General features: G+C 36.6%; 2 protein-coding genes across 3 annotated transcripts; one reads left to right on the top strand and one right to left on the bottom strand.

The window, feature by feature from the left end:
* The first annotated feature begins 886 nt into the window (after positions 1 to 886).
* On the top strand, positions 887 to 10103 carry pnpla1 (patatin-like phospholipase domain containing 1). Of its 2 annotated transcripts, none has more exons than XM_051659834.1 (9): positions 887 to 1131; positions 2379 to 2611; positions 3055 to 3120; positions 3223 to 3432; positions 5040 to 5100; positions 5656 to 5898; positions 5985 to 6117; positions 8125 to 8247; positions 8351 to 10103. In XM_051659834.1, the coding sequence occupies exons 1-9, from the start codon at positions 927 to 929 to the stop codon at positions 8595 to 8597; spliced, it is 1521 nt and encodes a 506-aa protein (XP_051515794.1). In that variant the 5' UTR covers positions 887 to 926; the 3' UTR covers positions 8598 to 10103. The 2 variants fall into 2 exon arrangements, with proteins under 2 accessions (XP_051515794.1, XP_051515793.1); XM_051659833.1 differs by having other exon boundaries at positions 8333 to 10103.
* A 586-nt stretch (positions 10104 to 10689) lies between these two features.
* Positions 10690 to 18752, bottom strand: LOC127418936 (uncharacterized). The gene is made up of 6 exons (XM_051659868.1): positions 18638 to 18752; positions 16025 to 16556; positions 14088 to 14234; positions 13839 to 13903; positions 12762 to 13028; positions 10690 to 11653 (listed from the first exon to the last, which is right to left on the bottom strand). Exons 2-6 carry the CDS (start codon positions 16545 to 16547, stop codon positions 11609 to 11611), a joined length of 1047 nt encoding a protein of 348 aa, XP_051515828.1. The 5' UTR covers positions 16548 to 16556; positions 18638 to 18752; the 3' UTR covers positions 10690 to 11608.
* Positions 18753 to 19149: the final 397 nt, after the last annotated feature.

Raw genomic sequence — 19149 nt, 5'->3', positions numbered from 1 at the left:
TCTATCAAGTTCTGGATGCAAAGTTCTTAAAAATAAAGTGTGTTGCCACTAGGTTGTGTGATAAATATTTTCTTTTCAAAAAACTAATTTTCACCTAGAAGGGTTCTTGAGTTGGCCAGTTCTCCAATGTCATCAGACTGTGTATGCTTTTTTAAGTTTACTGTAATGTATCAAGTTATTCATATTCTTCAATATATTTCTTTAAAAAAAAAAAAAAAAAAATGTTCTCCCAATTTGGAATGCCCAATTCACACTACTTAGTAGGTCCTCATGGTGGTGCGGTTACTCACCTCAATTCGGGTGGCAGAGGACAAGTCTCAGTTGCCTCCGCTTCTGAAACAGTCAGTCCACACATCTTATCACATGGCTGGTTGTGCATGACACAGCGGAGACTCACAGCATCGGAGGCTCATGCTACTCTCCGCAATCCATGCACAACTTACCACATGCCCCATTGAGAGCGAGAACCACTAATCACGACCACGAGGAGGTTACCCCATGTGACTCTACCCTACCTAGCAACCGGGCCAATAGGAAACCTGGCTGGAGTCACTCAGCACGCCCTGGATTTGAACTCACGACTCCAGGGGTGGTAGTCATCTTCAATGTATTTCTGATTGCTCAAATGAAAATAATAATGCAGATATTTACTTCTGAGGCACAGTGAGTGTTTTCACACATATATTAGACATGCATACTCCAGACAGCATGCAGTGACGAATTGATTTGGGACAGAATTTCATTCTTCTTGGTTGTTTTATATCATTGGTGATGTCCAAGGGAAGGATGGATTTCTGCGGTCTTATCAATTTAATAATACCGTGACCTCCTCTTTTAATGCACTGCACACTGATGGGACTCCCCAAAAGTGTGTTAAAGATCTGAAGAACCGATACCAGCAGACATCCGAAGAGATAGTTCTAGTCATGTCATCACCTTTACATATTCTTTCTCAAAATGAGAATCTCTCGGTGTCTTTCTGTGGTTCTGGCTTTCTAGCAACATACCAGCTTGGTGTTGCACAGAGTCTTCTGGATAATGCACCGTGGATCCTACAAAGCGCTCCGAGAGTCTACGGGGCGTCTGCTGGGTCTCTTGTCGCTGCAGCTGTTGTTTGTGGGTCAAATCTAGGTAATGTGAGATATTTTCTATTAATAACCTCCACTGATTTGATTTTTTAGGTTCATTATAAACTGTAAAAAGTGGTCACCTGGTCTAACCCTTAAAATTTGTTTTGTTGTTGTAACTTAATGTAATCAAGTTCATTCAGTGATGTTAAATCAATTTTTTTTTTTACTTGAATCATACCAGTTAATTTAGATGTGACCACATTAAGCACATTTTTGAATAATGAAACCAATAAAAAACAGAATTAATACTTAACCCCAGTTTGCCCAAGGCAGAGTGTTCTTAAAGGGATAGTTCACCTAAAAATGAAAATTCTCTCATCATTTACTCACCCTCATGCCATCCCAGATGTGTATGACTTTCTCTTATCTGCAGAACACAAACAAAGATTTTCAGAATAATTTTTCAGCTCTGTATGTCCATACAATTCAAGTAAATTGGTGCCAAAATTTTGAAGTTACAAAATCCACATAAGGGAAACATAAAAGTACTCCAGACGACTATGGTGGTTAAATCCATGTCTTTAGAAGTGATTTGATAGGTGTGAGTGAGAAACAGATCAATATTTAAGCCCTTTTTCCTTCACTTTCTCCTTGAGTTTTTGGTGATTCACATTCTTCGTGCCCCCTACTGGGCAAAAAATGACTTAATTATTGATTTGTTTCTCATCCATACCTATCATACCATGTCTGAACACATGGATTTAACCACTGAAGTCATATGGATAACTTTTATGTTTCCTTTATGTGGATTTTGGAGCTTCATATTTTTGGCACCCATTCACTTGCATTGTTTGGACCTGCAGAACTGAAACATTCTTCTAAAAAATCTTAATTTGTGTTCTGCTGAAGAAATAAAGTCATACACATCTGGAATGGCCTGAGGGTGAGTAAATCATGAGAGAATTGTCATTTTTGGGAGAACTATCCCTTTAATTGTACTGTAAGAATCACTTATGTAACTTTTGGATAAAAGGCTCACACAGTAAAAATGTTTTGTGAAACAACCTAAAATTTACTTCATGTTGTAACATTGAAAATAACTTGTATTCAAGTTTTATTCTGGCTGAATTAACATTCTTTATTAGGTTACACCAATGCAAGTCCTTTTTAACTGTAATGTCAAGTAGCCTAGAAAATGCTCTTTAAGTTGACAACTGAAGATATCCATTTCTTAAAGTGCAGCTAAATGACTTATGATTTCCTTGAAAATAACTCATGAATCATTAGATCACCTCTTTCTTCTCATAGGTCGTGTGCGAGACCAGTTTTTGGAATTTGCGCGATTCACAAAACAACATCCACTTGGTCTTCTCAATCCGACGGTTGACATTTTCAGATGGTTGGAGGTCACACTGCAGCGCACACTGCCTGATAATGCCTATGGTCTGGCCAGCGGCCGTTTGCATGTTTCCATGACTCGCATCCCTGACAGAAAAAACATCCTAGTGTCAGAATTTCATTCCAATGAAGACTTAATAAAAGTAAGCATTGCAAATGCTGGAGCAAGTGTTTCAGAAGTATCTTCAATCACACTTCACATTACAGTGTCTATTCTATAAGTGCAATTACATTTTTAAGTACTTTGTAACACAAATAAACACCAAGTACTTAATAAGTGAGTATTGTTAATTAATAAACATTGTTATGGCTTTGAAATGAATTATATTAATATGTAACACGTGTAGCATGAACACTTAGTGGAGACAGTTGGTTAAAAGTAACTTCAATCATAGCTCAGAAAAATGAAGTTATAGGAGATTCTTAAATTTGTAAATGTGTCTTAATCTTTTTTTTATGATTATACTGATCTGAGAACAGATCTCAAGAGCTGGCCTCCAACAATACTTCAATTAATTTCTGAAACTGTGCTGTCTCATTTTCTTCTCTCACCTTTACCTTTAATTTTTTTCCCCTCCACTATAAGGCACTTTTGTGCAGCTGTTTTGTTCCTGTATACTCTGGCATGATTCCACCACAGTATAAAGGTGAGGTGAGTAAAAATTCTGATTTCTATTAGAATATACATCTATTAGAGTTCTCTGAAAGCCTTTCAAATATGCTAAAAATGGAAAACCTCTACACTTAATTCCAGCACTACATGGATGGAGGTTTCACAAACATCCAGCCCTTTGAGGATTCCTCTCCCACCCTCACCATCTCCCCGTTTGCTGGCGAGATGGACATCTGTCCCTCTGATACCTCCACCACCCTGTGTGATGTGATCATTCAACAGCTTTCCCTCGAGTTCTCTCTGACTAATTTCATTAGACTGGTAGATGCTATGTTCCCTCGGGACTGGAGGGTGAGAGCTTCAAACAACATGTCATCACATGAATTTAAAGGGATAGTTCACCCTAAAATGAAAATTCTCTCAGCATTTACTCACCTTCTTGCCATCCCAGATATGCATGACTTTCTTTCTTCTGCAAAATTAAGATTTTTAGACAAATATTTCAGCTCAGTACAGCTGTAGGTCAATACAATGCAAGTGAATGGTGACCAAACTTTGAAGCTCCAAAAGCACATAAAGGCAGCATAAAAGTCATCCATAAGACTCCAGTTGTATAATCTGTGTCTTCAAAAGCGATCCAATTGATTTTGGGTGAAAACAGATCAAAATATAACTCCTTTTTCACTGTACATTTTGGCATGAGGGTGGGTAAATGATGAGAAAATTTCCATTGTGGGTGAACTTTTCCTTTAAAGGAACTGTTCATTCAGTGATGTCACATTAAACAGTTCAATATATACTGTATCTTATGAAGATACAGTATATATTGAACTGTTTAGTGAGACATCACTGAATGACCACGGCGCCATGATTTCGACCAAAATTCCATATACCTTCAATTTGCTGCGCTGTAGGATGTGACAAAAGCCTTCTTCAGGAGTTAAAAGCAGCTCTTACATTCATACAGATGGGATCATCACTCTAATGGTTTATAATATTGTGGTCAAATCAAACCAGAAAACAACACAATAACATTAGTAACTTCTAAATGAGAGATGTATACGGTGATGTACCGGTGTGCGTGTGTGTACTCGCCGATCACGCATCAGACTCACCAGCTTACAGAGATGACTCATGAATAAAATACACTATCGTTCAAATGTTTGGGGTTTGCCTGAACCAAGCTTGCCCGAAAGGTTTCTCATGATCTTAAAAATCTTTTGATCTGAAGGCGTATGCTTAAATGTTTGAAATTAGTTTTGTAAACAAAAATATAATTGTGCAACCATATTAATTTATTTCATTATAAAACTAAAATGTAATAAAAAAAAATAAAAAAGTGTTTGAAATTGATGACTTGGACCGAATAATAAAGAAAAGCAGCCAATAAGTGCCCAACATATAGATGGGAACTCCTTCAATACTGTTTAAAAAGCATCCCAGGGTGATACCTCAAGAAGTTGGTTGAGAAAATGTCAAGAGTACATGTCTGCAAATTCTAGGCAAAGGGTGACTACTTTGAAGATGCTAAAATATAACATAGTTTTGATTTATTTTGGATTTTGTTTAGTCACAACATAATTCTCATAGTTCCATTTATGTTATTCCATATTTGTGATGACTTTACTATTATTCTAAAATGTGAAAAAAATAAATAAATAAAAATAAAATAAAAAGTAAGTGACTCTAAAATTTTGAACGGTAGTGTGTATTTAAATTTGGCAACATTTGTGCTGACCTCAGACCTGTATACACCTTTTCTGGGACTTGGCATGAATCAAAATAATTTTTTGAGTTTTTATATATATATGGTCACGAATATGGCAGCTGTGGGGAAAAAGTGATGTTACTGTAACATCAGTATGCACTGAAAACAGTGTGTAACACTTTTATAAGATTTCTTAATAATAAAACTTAAATATTTCATTGGTTTGATGTTATTTATTGTTGATCAACAGATTCTGAAGAAGGCATTTTACAGTGGATACCAAGATACTGTTTATTTTCTGCAGCGGAACAGTGAGTGTCAATATATCACAAATACACCCAGAAAAAGTGGAAAATGTTATCTTAAGGATCTATTTCTACTTCATCTAACCCATAAAAACTACTTTTGATAGTGTCAAAATATTTGTCAGTTTAATTACAATGAAAAAAATTTTGACTCGAAGAAAAAACTGTTAATTTAGATTTTACCACATGAAGGACATTTTTAGGTTACCTGATAAAACATATGTGTATATATATATATTATTATAATTATTATTATTATTATTATAAAAAAAAAAAAAAAACAGTTTACAATGGTGGTTAAAGCTGCATTCTCAATATTGGTTCCTTCAAAAAAGAAAATGCTGTCATTTTTAACTCACCTCATATTGTTCCAAACTCATTTACTTTTATTTATTTTTTCTATGGATCACTGAAGTATACAGTAGACTCTTTAAGCAGCTCTTTCCATATAATAGCAGTTCATAGTGACCACATGTTGACAACGGCATGAGGGTAAATATATAATTATGTTAATTTTTGTGTGAATTATTCCTTTAATAACTCTCTCATACACCTCAACAGACGCTTTGCATTTGTACCCCGAATTGAGAAGGGATTCTGAAGTGTCTGATGATTCACGGAGCTCAGATCACTGGATGCTAACACAGACTGATGATGCAGAGGGACGAGACCAGGAGGAGGAATTCCAGCAAAACTACCTGGAACACCCTGAGGAGAAGATTGTCAGTTGGGTGGGCTTATCAATGGGTCCATCCCATCAAGAGCAGGCAGTACATAAGAATTCATCTGTAAAAGTTCAGGAAGGTATTGTCTTATTTACATTTCTAATTAAACCATTGATGGAGGATGCAATAAAGAAGAGAAATTACATTCTTATTCACCATTTTCAGTGCTGCTGTGTAATATCATGGGTCAGATAGAGATTATGAGTAATCCGAATGTCTCGTTATCTCAACGGACACTATCATACCTGCTCTTCCTGTTCACACTGCCAATCTGGAGTGCAACAACTTTCATGGACAGGTACTGATTCAATTATAATTTATTTCAGCATTGTACATTTTCATAAGATGCATAAAAGTGGCAAATTTAAAGCAGAAAGGAATAGTTCACCAAAAAAATAAATAAAATAAACAAACAAACAAACAAACAATTGTAATTTACTCAAGAAGCATTACGGCAGGTTTAATGTCAATGATGTTCGTCAATGATTGATCAGGAGACAAGTGAGAACTTAATGCACATCATTTACGCAAGTTCACGAACACGGATGCGAGTGCTTGGCCAACTCATTACCAAAGTGTGGTCCGGCTGAACATGCATACATGCATTACAGTGGTGGTAACAAACTTCAGTACTCAAGGGAGCAGTGGAGTTACATTCAAAAGATTATGCTTTAAACCCGAATGTCTTCTATTCAGGTAGGTTGCTATAAAACACATTAACTTTACTTTACTAGCTTAGCAATATTCTCTTCCAACTGTTGCTCTGCCATGACCATGGTTGACTTGAAAGAGAAAATTCACCATATGAGCAGACAGTTCACACTAATGTCCACTATAGCACCCCTTGTGGCAACATTGAGAATGCAACGGTCCCTATTTTAAGAGTGCAGCGCTATGCCATAAGTCATACATGAAAAGTCAATGGGCATGGCCATGAACTTTTGGTATGTTTGTGCAAGCATGCGCTAAGTCTAAGCGCAAGTGGGTTTGGCAAAATCGCGCGTGTAAACTGCTAATGGGCTGGATTAAGTGCAATTTCATTCTGAGGTTCTATTCCGGTTATTGCACTGTCTGCGTCCTTTATAGATTTGATTTCCTGTCAAGCAATTGTGATATAAACAAAGACAGCACATTCATAAGAAGTTTGTAGTGTTAAATGACTTTGACGATGAATTAGAAGGATAAATGGACTTACATGTTTTGGTGCCCCTTTGTGGACATTTCACCCGGAAACTGGAAGTCACACCTGTGACACCACGCTTTCGCTAAACACAGACGGAGTTTAGCTCAAGAACTTTCAACCTACTATCGCCAATTTCACAGTGAGATCAGTCTGGAATGGTAAGGAAGATTTTCAACAAATAACAACTTAAATTTCAGCCTTTTCTTTACAGCATTTAAATAAAATGCAAAGACATAATTTTCGCTGTATGACATTATTTTTATTAACTTCCTTTCACAAACAGTAGTCCATGTGCTGCGGTGGTGGAGACGGGATCTGTTCCTCCTGTTATATCGTATATGGTGATCTTGATCAGATAAGATCGTTGTTAGATCTTATTTGACCTCATATCTGTCAATTCGACAGCACTTTGGAAATTAAAAACAGCCATTTGCAATCAGTTTAAGTAATTTCTTCGTTAAAAAAAGTTAATATCCGACAACAGCTGCTGCGGGTCAACTGGGTCTAATAGAGCAGATGCGATAACAATGACGGTGACCCATGAATTATCATCATCATTTATGTAAAATCCTGTGTTTTTCCTGATGCAATAATGTGGTGGAAATTTAAAAAAGCCCCACTCTCCAATAATCTGTGGGAAACAGGATGTTCCAACCCCCACAAACAGCACTTTTTGGGCAGTTTCAGCACAATGTGAGCGAAGCAGCCATTGACAGCAGTTCTTTTCAGGGCTACCAAAAGAACCCGTAAGGGGCGGGGCATTGTTTGTAAACAGGAACTTCATCTAAAAGATGTGCAATGCAGCGTACAAGTTATATGGACCACATTTATGGTATTTTCATGGTACTTTTTTTTTTTTTAACTCTACAGCATGCTTTCCCAATCACTTTCATATATGGAAAAGAGTGGCCAGGACATTTAGCAAAATAACTCATTTTATGTTCAACGGAAGAAAGTCAAACATGCTTGGAACAAGCGTTGATAATGTCAAAATTCTATTTTTGTTTGAACTACTCCTTTCATCATTGTCAATTTCTAGGTTTACACAAATTTCTAATTTGAGAAGCAATATTTTGAGAATACATGTGAGCAATTGCGATGTTTGGAATTGTTGTTTTTGAGGTATCAGAAATGGATCGCACATGCTACGGTGGTGGTATACTGGCTCTGGCAGGGGGTTAAACTCTTCATAATCTTTGTGCTCAACATTTGCTTGTCTACACTGAGGAAAGGCCTAAGAGACCTGTAAGTGCATTACTGAAATTTGAGGTGTCATTGTTTAAATTCAAGTCTCATGGCTTCTGTTCTGTTTTGTTTTGTTTTTCTCAAGGCTTTTGGGTCTGTTCAGTTTTATCCCTTTGCTAGTTCACACTGAGTATCAGAGGGCAAGAGAGTATGCTGAAAGAAATGTGGCCTCCTCTAGTCTGAATGGTCAGGTCTCTACTCCTTTTCCAGGGAGTCCCTCTATGGCACAGACCCTCCCTAATCTCTACACACTTCTGTGTTCACTAGAAATGGAGAGCAAATGGAGAAGACACAGGATTGAGGTGCAACACACATTACAGAAACATGTTGGACATGTGAAAAGACATTAAACACATACAAACCGAGATATGTAATGTTAATCATTACATCCAGATTGATAAATCAATCCATTAAAAGCATCAAGCATGCATACTTTATGCCTTGAATAATAATAATTTAAAAAAAAAGCTCTAGTAATGTTAAAAGACTTGCGAAGTAAAACATAATGCAACTTACGCTTATCACGCTTTTCTCCTGTGACCTAGATGGTGTTGTTTTTTTTTATTATTGTTTATCCATCATAATCATTAGGGAGAAGTTTTGAAGCAAGTGTTATAGAGTGTTGAAAGGTTGTGAAATTATTTTAAGAATAGTGTAGTTTGTGGTTTACTTACATTCTAAGTAACAGTATAATATTCTGTTTATGTAATAATTCACTATATACAATAAATAATAGATGGTTAAAAATGAACATTACAAGCAGATTTCCCATTTTGAATTTGAATGGGACACGTGTACTGTGCACCACAATTTACTGATACATATATATCGCATGACCCTGGTTACATCAAGCACTGACACTAAAACTCCAGGATTCAGTTTAAATTGATTATCAATGGTGCTCAATGGACAATGTGTTTAAACAGGAGACTTTCAAATGACTGGGGTGGTGGCTAATACAGTTCCAGGCACAACTTCAATGCCACCATTATTTAATTTCAAACCATCTAGAAATCCATTATCTCATCAAAACAGAGGTTAAAATGACAAAATATGTTTTAGTAAATGTACCCTATATTAGAAGCACAACAGCATCAAACAGAGCATGCCTAAGCATGGCCTTAGTCATGCAGTGGTGAGTCCTGTGATACCTCATTTACCCCCATCAAGACAAACATCTACTGGTGATGCCACGTTCCTCAGATAAAAAGCTTGACCAATTACTGTGCATTATGTCCAAGGAGATGCTCAACCTGACTTAACCAAATGAAATCACATGATAGTCATCATAACTAATTTTCAGTGCAAAATCCAATGTTGTTTAGCGTAAATGGGGGAAGGTCATGAAAAAGAGTTAAGACAATGAAGCCTATAATAATGATCATTACCACTGTCTGTAATATCATGTGTGTGTGTATATATATATATATATATATATAGAATAGAATGCAAAAAAGCTTTTATTCACATTACTGTATTCATATATTATTAAATTTAGTTTTTAGTATGAGTAGTTATTTAGTAATATTAGTAATTAGCATCATTTAAACCAATTTTTTTTTGTGTCATTTTTATTTGTATAGCACCTTTCAAAACACATCATTTCAAAGCAGCTTTACAGAAAATCATGCATTAACAGAAAATGAAACTGTAATATCTATAAAGTCTTAGTCATCATTGTGTACTTTGATTAAATATGATTGTGAAGTGTGTATAAAAATAATTAAATAATTGTATTTAGAAACCCAGGGAGCAAGCCGAAAGTGACTTGTTTGTTTTTTTTAGTACTTGTCCTTGTATTACAGTACTTTTTTTCTTTTGATTTTGGATTAAATTATGACCCAGACATGTTTTTATGAGATTCACCCAAATACCATTTCTGAAATGAGGACGTTGCATTCAGGGACTAAAAACGGTTCAAGGAACAAAAACGAAGAAAACTTTTAGCAGAATGTAACCGAAAACCGGAACAAAGTGATTTTCAATTGTTCCAGAGTGAATACGTTATTTTTAAATGCTGGTAACCAGTTAAAACCGGTTAATTTTGTTCCAATTTTTTAATGAAATCAAAGGCCAAAGAGTTTATCACAGTACATTTTTGGAACTACACCACTTCATGTTGCCTGAAAAATCTGCTTTGATCCTGAAGGAAACTGTTGCATCACACATTTCTTTGCTTAATTGCCCGTTGTGAATGAAGCATTCTCTGAATGAAGACCTTTTTAACAACTATGAATAAATCCTACATACTGTATACATGCACAGATAATCCAGATACAACAAAAGAAAAAACCTTATTAGAGGTATATTTCTCAGTTGTTTCCAAGTCTTCACTGAATGATTGTTAGATATGATGCATTAATAAAGATTTGATGCTGCCGGGTTTTGACTGAGAAGCAGATCTGTAAAAATGATACTTAACTGTTAATGAACTGCTTATGATTTCTATGCTGATAAATCCACCATAGGAAAAAAAAAATTGCTTATTTCACTTATTTTGGTGAGGCAAGTGGCTTATTTTGAGCTTGTTTCTCTTGCGAGATCTGGTAACACTGCAATTGTTATTTCACCCACCCCATAGCGGAGAGTATTGTCATTTTAAAAAGAACGTTATAACCGTTCTTTCATTTTGTTCTAACTGGTGACCTTTTGGAAAGGAGGCTGCAGAACTTCTGAACCGGAATGAAAAAAATACAGTTTTTGCTCAAAACAAACTGAAAAGCATTTCATTTTTAGTCCCTGGTTGCATGTAATTGCTTAAACACACAAGAGACCAGATCAACTCACATTTTTCTGTTATTCAGCCAAAAAATTTCACCACATGGTGAAAAATAATCACTTCTGTAAATGTGTTCAAGCATAAAAAGAAAGTGTCTTTTTTTTATTTTAAAAACCACCAAAATAGTAATTTCGCCGGTACTATTTTTCTACAATTTCCATGTAAACAAGACACAAAAACAGTTTGCAGGTCACAGCTTCAACATCAATACCACACTGTTTTAATTCCTATAGTGGTAACCTGATCCTTTCTGGACCACTATTCATCTGCAGCACCACGGCCAAAATGTAAATATTAGCCGAGTTCTGTGCATGTGAATTGTACAGCATGTGACCAGAAAGACAGACATAACTTTCTGTTGTGTTGTCCTCACTGACTGTCATTGCCTCTCACTACAAAAACAAATCCTAAAGGAAACACTGGTGGTAACACATGAGTTCATTGTATAAAGACTACAGTATAAACAGACTACAATTGGCTAAGTTCACAAAAGTATCAGCACATAGAGTATATCAAAGTGTTTTTTTCCCCTGAGTTAAGGCTATTGCACTTTATGACTACACATTTATAACCTCAGAGCCATCAGTCAGGATCACTGGTGTTCTGTCCTTCCAAATCTCCACAGACCTAATTGGACATAAAACAACATGATATGAAAGATGACAAACTGTAAGGCGGGACTTCCTTTCTACATCCATTGACCGTTGGGCGCTAGAGCTCCTTGGTTGAGCGTTCCAATTTCTACCATTCATTTGAATAGAAGTGGCACGTCTCTGCTAAACAATCTCTGCTTATGTGCTCTTTTATGATTAAAAACTAAAACTTCCGGTGCATTCCAGAACATATCTTATATTATGTCTAAAAATAACATTTTGCTTTAGGATTTAGGGACCCACTTTATATTAGGTGTCTTCAACTACTTAAGCATTTGATACTTATTATGTAATAATTATGCACATGCATATTGTTGAATTGTACTTACATTTAAAGTACCTGCATTTAATTACATCTGTGGTTACACTGTTATACTTATCCCTAAGCCTCACCCAACCCTAAACCTACCCGTACAGCAACCTAAGTAGCATCAAATATGAATCTTGTGAGAGTTTTGCAGAACAATATGTAGTTACTCATAAGTACACTGTATTGTATTTTTATGTTAGTAAATAGTAGTTAAAGACACCTAATAAAAAGTGGGACCGGATCCAGATTTTACATTATCAAAGTACCAAAACTGACCATTGCACATAAACAAAAATGTCCTTAAAATGAACCATTGAAATGTATTTTATGAACTGATTATGATTAACTGCATAGGCCCATTAATATGTACAATTATTAAAGTAGGCAGAACTGGAAAGATTTGTAAAAAGTTAAGAATAGGAAAGATTTATAAATGCATAAACTATGCATAAAAAAGGATGGATATCTTATTATAGTTCTGATAAAAAAGGGTGAGGTAAATGATCAAATCAATTAAATGTTCCTTTCTATCAACCTTACATTAAAAAAAAAAAAAAAGATAGAAAATATTGGGTCTTTATCACAACACAAGACATTCATGAAAAATTCAAGATATACTAATTTAATGGCTGGACAACCAAAACACTTTGAAGGCATTTTTTCTCAGTTTCAATGTCAATGTAGTTACTGTGTTTCAGCTTTGTAGAACAAAATTCTGGTCAACTACTTTAAATAGCGTTTTTAGGCTTTTACATTTCAGCTTTTACTGTACCTGTGTGTGGGCAGCGCACATTTGTGTGAAGGAGTCCTGCAGGTATTGATTACCAAACCCCATGATTCGACCGACTGTCTGGCCACACAATCCAGCCACTTTGGCCGTAAAGTCCAGGGTGAAGGCAAGTCTGACCAGTTCCAGGGAAGCGTCTGTGCTCTTGGGAAGAGGACTGGGGATCTGGGCTATGTAGCCATCTGCCAGCTGCTGGAAGGAGCTGTAAGACAGTCTCTGGAGGAACACTTGGACACTACTGTTCCTTTTGATCTAGAAAGAAAATTATACAGAAATGCCATAAAGGGATCAAGCAACAGTTCAGTCACGACAACTCTCGGAAAGATTTAGCATTTTAATTGGAAATGACATACTAATAGGATACTGGTCTTGGTGGACTAGATCAGTTATGCTGCTGCTGCTGCTGCAGAGCAAGTACAGAGACTTGGTACTGCCAGAACATACACAGACATGCTGAATTAAGCATGTGGACATGCTGCTACAAAATTATAAAAACATAAAACATGCTGCATCAAGCATGTATGACATGCTGCTGCACAATTAGCCATAAATACAATCCCCGTGTAGCAGATTTAGACATGTGGTGCTAGGGTGGAGTTGGGTTTCAAAGAGAATAGTCTCGCAGCGTGCTGCAGTGAAACCGGCTTATCTTCAAAACTGAGCACATTTAAATGTTAGACAAAGAGAGAGATGCAAGTTGATTGGCTACCCAATTACACGTCAAAGGACTAATCAGTTTACGCCATGAGAGCCGACTGGCTTGACATATCACATGTGGGAAGCCGATTGGCTAACAGATGACAAGTTCAAAGAACCTATCAGAGTTTCATGCCTGAACTTAAGTCATTTATGTCAGTTTGCTAATAGGAGTCGGTCATTTAATGGCTATTTCCACAAAATATCCACAAAGAACTCGAGCAATATTGCATATTGCCAAATATTTAGGATTCTATAGACATCTTCAAAATATCTCCTTTTGTGTTTGACTGAGAAATTAAAGTGAAAGAACAAGTGACAGACACTTCAATTTTGGGTGAACAATCAAACAATTAAAATGCATACCTTCTGATCAATAATATCTCCATGCTGCTTCAGTAAACTGATAATTCTGTTAGTAATGTCATCACCTATGGAGATAAATGTGTGATATATACAACCTGTAGCATATTAACGTCAAAATTGTTAGTGGTTTTTAAATTGAAATGAGCTTGGTGTTTCAAAAATTTATATATGCATAGACCAAAGAGAGAATAGTGTGGGAATTTTTACTGTTCTCAAATTTACTACTATGTTTATGAGAGAGAGTGTCACCTGCAGGGCTGCTGTCATCTCCTACACAAGCAGCAGAGGGCAGTAGAGCAGAATCTTCTTTTGGACTGAACTGAATCTCCTTCACAATCCACTCTAGCTCCTCTGACACTCTCTCAAAGTATGCATTAGTAGAGTCCACACTCACAACTAAATAGAGCAGAGAAAGACAATGATTAAAATAATATGGTTACAAGGTTACAATATGGTTTATGGACCACAGATCAATTTAACAGAAGACAACTTTAAATGTTGTGGCCAGCTACAGAATAACACATACTGCAGACAAAAAATAAAATAAAAAAAAGGCAAGAAAGAGCTTCCTCCAAGTCACAAATCAATATCTCATACATGCAATTTCAAGATGTCAGGGTGCACGTTCATTTGAATAAGATCAAATGTTCACGTATGTTTATTATTGTTGTGTAATCGATTTACAGTCAAACTGACCCTACTTACTTTATACATGTTCCTGGTCCTACTATTCACAATTCAATTGTCTACATTTATCTAAAGAAGAAAAAAGTTTGCATTAAAATTGGAGCTGTCAAAATGAACGTGGTAACGCATGTGCTTACTTTAAAAAGTTTAACATGTAAATTTTTCATAGACGCGATTAACGCGTTTAGTGTTAATAAAGCATAAAGCAGCATAAACACTGGTTGGAGTAGGGCAGAACCTTTGCAATGTGTCTGCCCCGGACTCATTACACTGACGCACACACCAATACACACAACACAGTGATTCCGTGTCAATGATCAATGATGGAGAAAGGAAGCTAATTATTGTACAAAACATGCCCAGATTGCACTTGTGACAAAAATCAAGAACTTTGCAGCCTCTGTGAGGCACAATTTAATTACCACAGAAGCACGTCAAGTCTTAACTATCACCAAACTGTCCTCTCACTACTCTCACTACTGCTGTAGTAAAGCGGATAGCCACTGGGTCTGTTCCAAAACTTAATGAGCTGCCTCGCTGTCTACAGCCTACATAGGCAACTGCCTTCTGTGGCAGCATCCTTACTGAAATGATACCTCTTAAGGGAGTGATTTGGAATGCTCTACATAGGCGGCAGCTCCGCGCATCATTCAAATTGCGCTCCTCATGCGCAGAGCATGAGACACTTAGCTCGCAACGGATTTCATCACAGGTGACGCGAGAGGTAAGACGCAATCCTCTAATGAGCATAAATACGCACAGCACACACACTCCGCCATCGTCCGCCATCTTGGATTTATTTTTCCACCAAGTTCATCACGGTGCATTCTGGGATCGCCTACCCGGGGAAGGATACACACGATGCTACCTTAGAATTTGGCCAAAATTAGATATCTTAAGAGGCAGCATAATTAAGATACCTTTTGGGACAGCCTTCGCGTTGGGAGCGCGCCTATGTCTTAAAATGCTGCCTCCTGAGGAGGCTCACTAGGTTTTGGAACAGACCCACTGTCTGCCATGCGATTAATATTGTGGAGGATTAAAGTTTAAGAGATTTAATTCCCATTGCAATGAATATGCAACCTATGCAGACTAGATCTTTCAATTAGTCAACCTCCCATTTGTGTTGAATAGGGAAATGTTTGATGTTACTTGAATTGGTGCAATTTTCTGTCTTTATACTGTGGAAGGTTTTGTTTGGAAAATGTTACTAGTTACAAATTGTAAAAAGTTACACATTTTTTTTTTTTTTTTTTCTAGGAAGGAAATAAATGCATTTTGACATGTCGGGTTGATGATACAATTTATTTAACACTTTTTTTTTTTTTTGTCACCTTGAAAAAGCAAACTTGGACATTTTTACATGTTGTGGCTGCTTTTAGGCCACAATAAACTTTAAAGTGGAGACAAGTGGCCAACGAGCAAATCTTAATTTGCCTGTTTTTATGCTCAACACTCAGTGTGCTGAAAGTTAAAACGGTCTGATTCTGCCGTCTCACCATTTTGATTGCTGAACGAGATCCTCTTCAGAGAGTTTTTTTTCCTCACCATCTCACTGTGGACGGATGAGCTTCCAACCGACTCATCAGGCCTCTGTTCTGTTGTAGAATGTCCAGAGTCTGTTTCTAAAACACTCTTCCCTTTCAAATTCGGGTCAAACTTCTTCTTAGTGAAGAGGTTGAGAAAGCCCCTAAAGAACGATTTGGTTCTGCTCGGTGTTTTCCGGCTCTTTTTCTGGAAAGCAGGTGCTGATGTTGTGCATTCAGTGCACTCAGTGGTCTTCACAAGCCATTCGACGGACAATCGGTGAGCAGAGCTGTCACTAGATGCCCGTCTGGCCTGGCTTCCTTGCTCCTGCTTTTTGACTTTTTTGCATTGTTTCAGCTGATGTTTCTTACCTCCGTCATTCAGGCTGAGGCTACGCTTGACGAACGTCTCTAACAGACATTTGGTGCATTTCTGATCCAACGAGAGCAGTTGAGGATTATGAAAAACTGGCTTAGACATGTTTGTACTATGCATCCAGGCTGTCTATAAAACATGAAATAACATCATTACTAATGTTACAATCTAAACATACATGTACAAAATGTATTTCATTCATGCACTACTGAAAATGTTCCACTGTTCTTGTACTATAACCATAGTATTTGATATTTATCGAAAGGCCATTGTAAACACAAGCAAAACAACTGATGCATCCACTTTATCATGGCTAGATCAATGTAGCTATGGTATATGTAACAAATGTATGACAAATAATAGCTTAAAGGAATATTCCGGGATAAATTCAAGTTAAGCTCAATCGACAGCATTTGTGGCATAAAATTGATTACCACAAAATTAAAAATCGAGGTTACAGTGAGACATCTACAATAGAAGTAACTGGGGCCAATTTTTGGAGGGTTTAAGGATAGAAATGTGAAGCTTATAATTGTATAAACATATAAATTTTTCTATTGAAACTCCTGCACTAATTGAGCTATGAAGTTGTTTAAATTGTCATTTCTGCAGTCGTTTTAGGGTTTACAGTATTTCGTCGTCATTGCAACAAAGTAGAAAAATTGTATGTAACTTTACAGGTTAGTAAGGCTATGTTCAGACTGCCACTAAAAATCAGATTTTTTGCATAGCCAGATGAGCTTTGATAGTCTGGACAGCAAAAAACCACATTAAATTTTTCCGAATCTGATTCAAACCACATAAGGAGGTGGTTTCAAATGCGATTTAAATCTGATTTTTTCAGATGCGTCTCAGTCCGGACGCTCTGGCTGCTCAAATCGGATTTCAAATGGTCTTTTGCGTCACTCTTAACGCGACACAATGATGACGTCAAAAATCGGTGACTGCAGCACGGAACATCACAATATTTACCAGTTTCCCCCCTCGCTGAGTTTTCTCGTGCGACGAAGGAGTTCTGCACTGCGACTAGACAGGGCGCTTATTTGGAGAGCGAGATGATGCACCTCCATTTTTCCCACATCTGTTTTGAAAGCATCGTCATGTGGGTACGCCTACATCGTTAACAAAGCAACCCATGCAGATAGGTTGGTTATGTCTGAACGTGCAAATCTGATTTGATCACTTGCAATTAATAGTGCAAACAGTCAGCCTGAAAAGATCTGATTTGAGAAAAAAGTGATTTTATAGCACAGCTCTCTGGAATACTCTATTCTGATTAGTCAGTGGCGCCATCCAGTGGTCAGATATTGCTCTGTAACAACCGCACATCCGAGGATTTAGACGTATCAGACCACTGCGGGTTCTGCGAGCCGTCTGTCCTGCTTATGTCTCCAGTTTATGTCTTGTGGCTATACTTTCGAAACAGTATTTTAATGTTTCCCGATTGGGCCCCATTCATTTCCATTGTAAGTGCCTCACTGAAAACGCAATTTTTTGCTTGTTTTTTTTTTTTTTTTTTTAAGAAAATGAGGGACAAATCGAAATTATTTTTTGTGGTATTCAGCATAATATCACAAATGCCATTGATTGAGCTTAACTTCTGAACCAGGAATATTCCTGTAAGTACCCTTAAATATAAGCTATAACTGCTGTAAACTATAACTGCAACAAACTGCTAACTTTTATACTAAGTAACTACTATAACTATAAAAATAAACAAGCTCATTACATATCATATAACAACTATAAATTATAACTTATAGCAAACTAAACATTTAAATGTAAAAATTTTTTTTTAAAAATATTTTAATTTAAAAGTTTTAAATAATTAAAGTAGACCCCTCAATCCCCCAATTGATAATTTACGAATCTACAACATTTCCACCAAAATACCACAGTTAGCTAAAACATGGTATACGTTGGTAAGGGTGCATTTTAAAATTAGGATGATATATTAAATTAAAATATAATTTGATGAAATGCTTTCATTTATAGCAACAGTTGTGCAAAATGGCCGAATGTAAACAAACAGTTGAAATGAAACGGGACGGAAGTAACGCTGTAGTTTCCTCTGCAAGAGTAGGGTCAGCATTCTGGAGCCTCAAGCTTTCTGAATCTCAAACTACTGCACACGTGAACACACTTCATTTGAGGAGAAATGCTTCTGCTCTGGTTAGACATAATTAAAGTTAAGTTGAACTAAACCTCACCTTCTGTAAAGTTGATGAAGTTTGGATGTAACAGATGAGATCTTAGAGGGTACTTAAAGCATATTGCTGGCGGAAAAACTCTCCGGCAGTTTCTGGGTCTCCGCAAAACTGCTAGGTCACGTGACATCCATGGACCCGCCTACCTCATGAATATTTAGAAATATCACCTCGTGAATAATCATTACAGGATTTTAGCAGCTGTCGAATAGAACTCCAGCTGGATTAATTTAGTGGTAGATCTGTAAAAGTCACGATTTTCTTGCATATTCACGAAACTAATCAAGTGAAATCATTTCACACAGGAGTAATGCACCTTAAAACTGTCCACACGATGGCGCAATTTATTTCAAGTTAATTCACTTGCTGAACAGGAGTTTTCTCCTGTTGTTTGATAGAAATCAATTCAAGTTTATTCTTAAAGCACATTTAAAAACAACAGATGCTGAAGAAAAGTGCTATGCAATAGTAAGAAATCCAAGTATAATAATAAAGCATAAATAGTAATAATATCA

The sequence above is a fragment of the Myxocyprinus asiaticus genome, chromosome 28 (genome assembly GCF_019703515.2).
Source record: "Myxocyprinus asiaticus isolate MX2 ecotype Aquarium Trade chromosome 28, UBuf_Myxa_2, whole genome shotgun sequence".
NCBI classification, from domain to species: domain Eukaryota; kingdom Metazoa; phylum Chordata; class Actinopteri; order Cypriniformes; family Catostomidae; genus Myxocyprinus; species Myxocyprinus asiaticus.
This window is presented reverse-complemented; position numbering and strand designations above follow the sequence as displayed.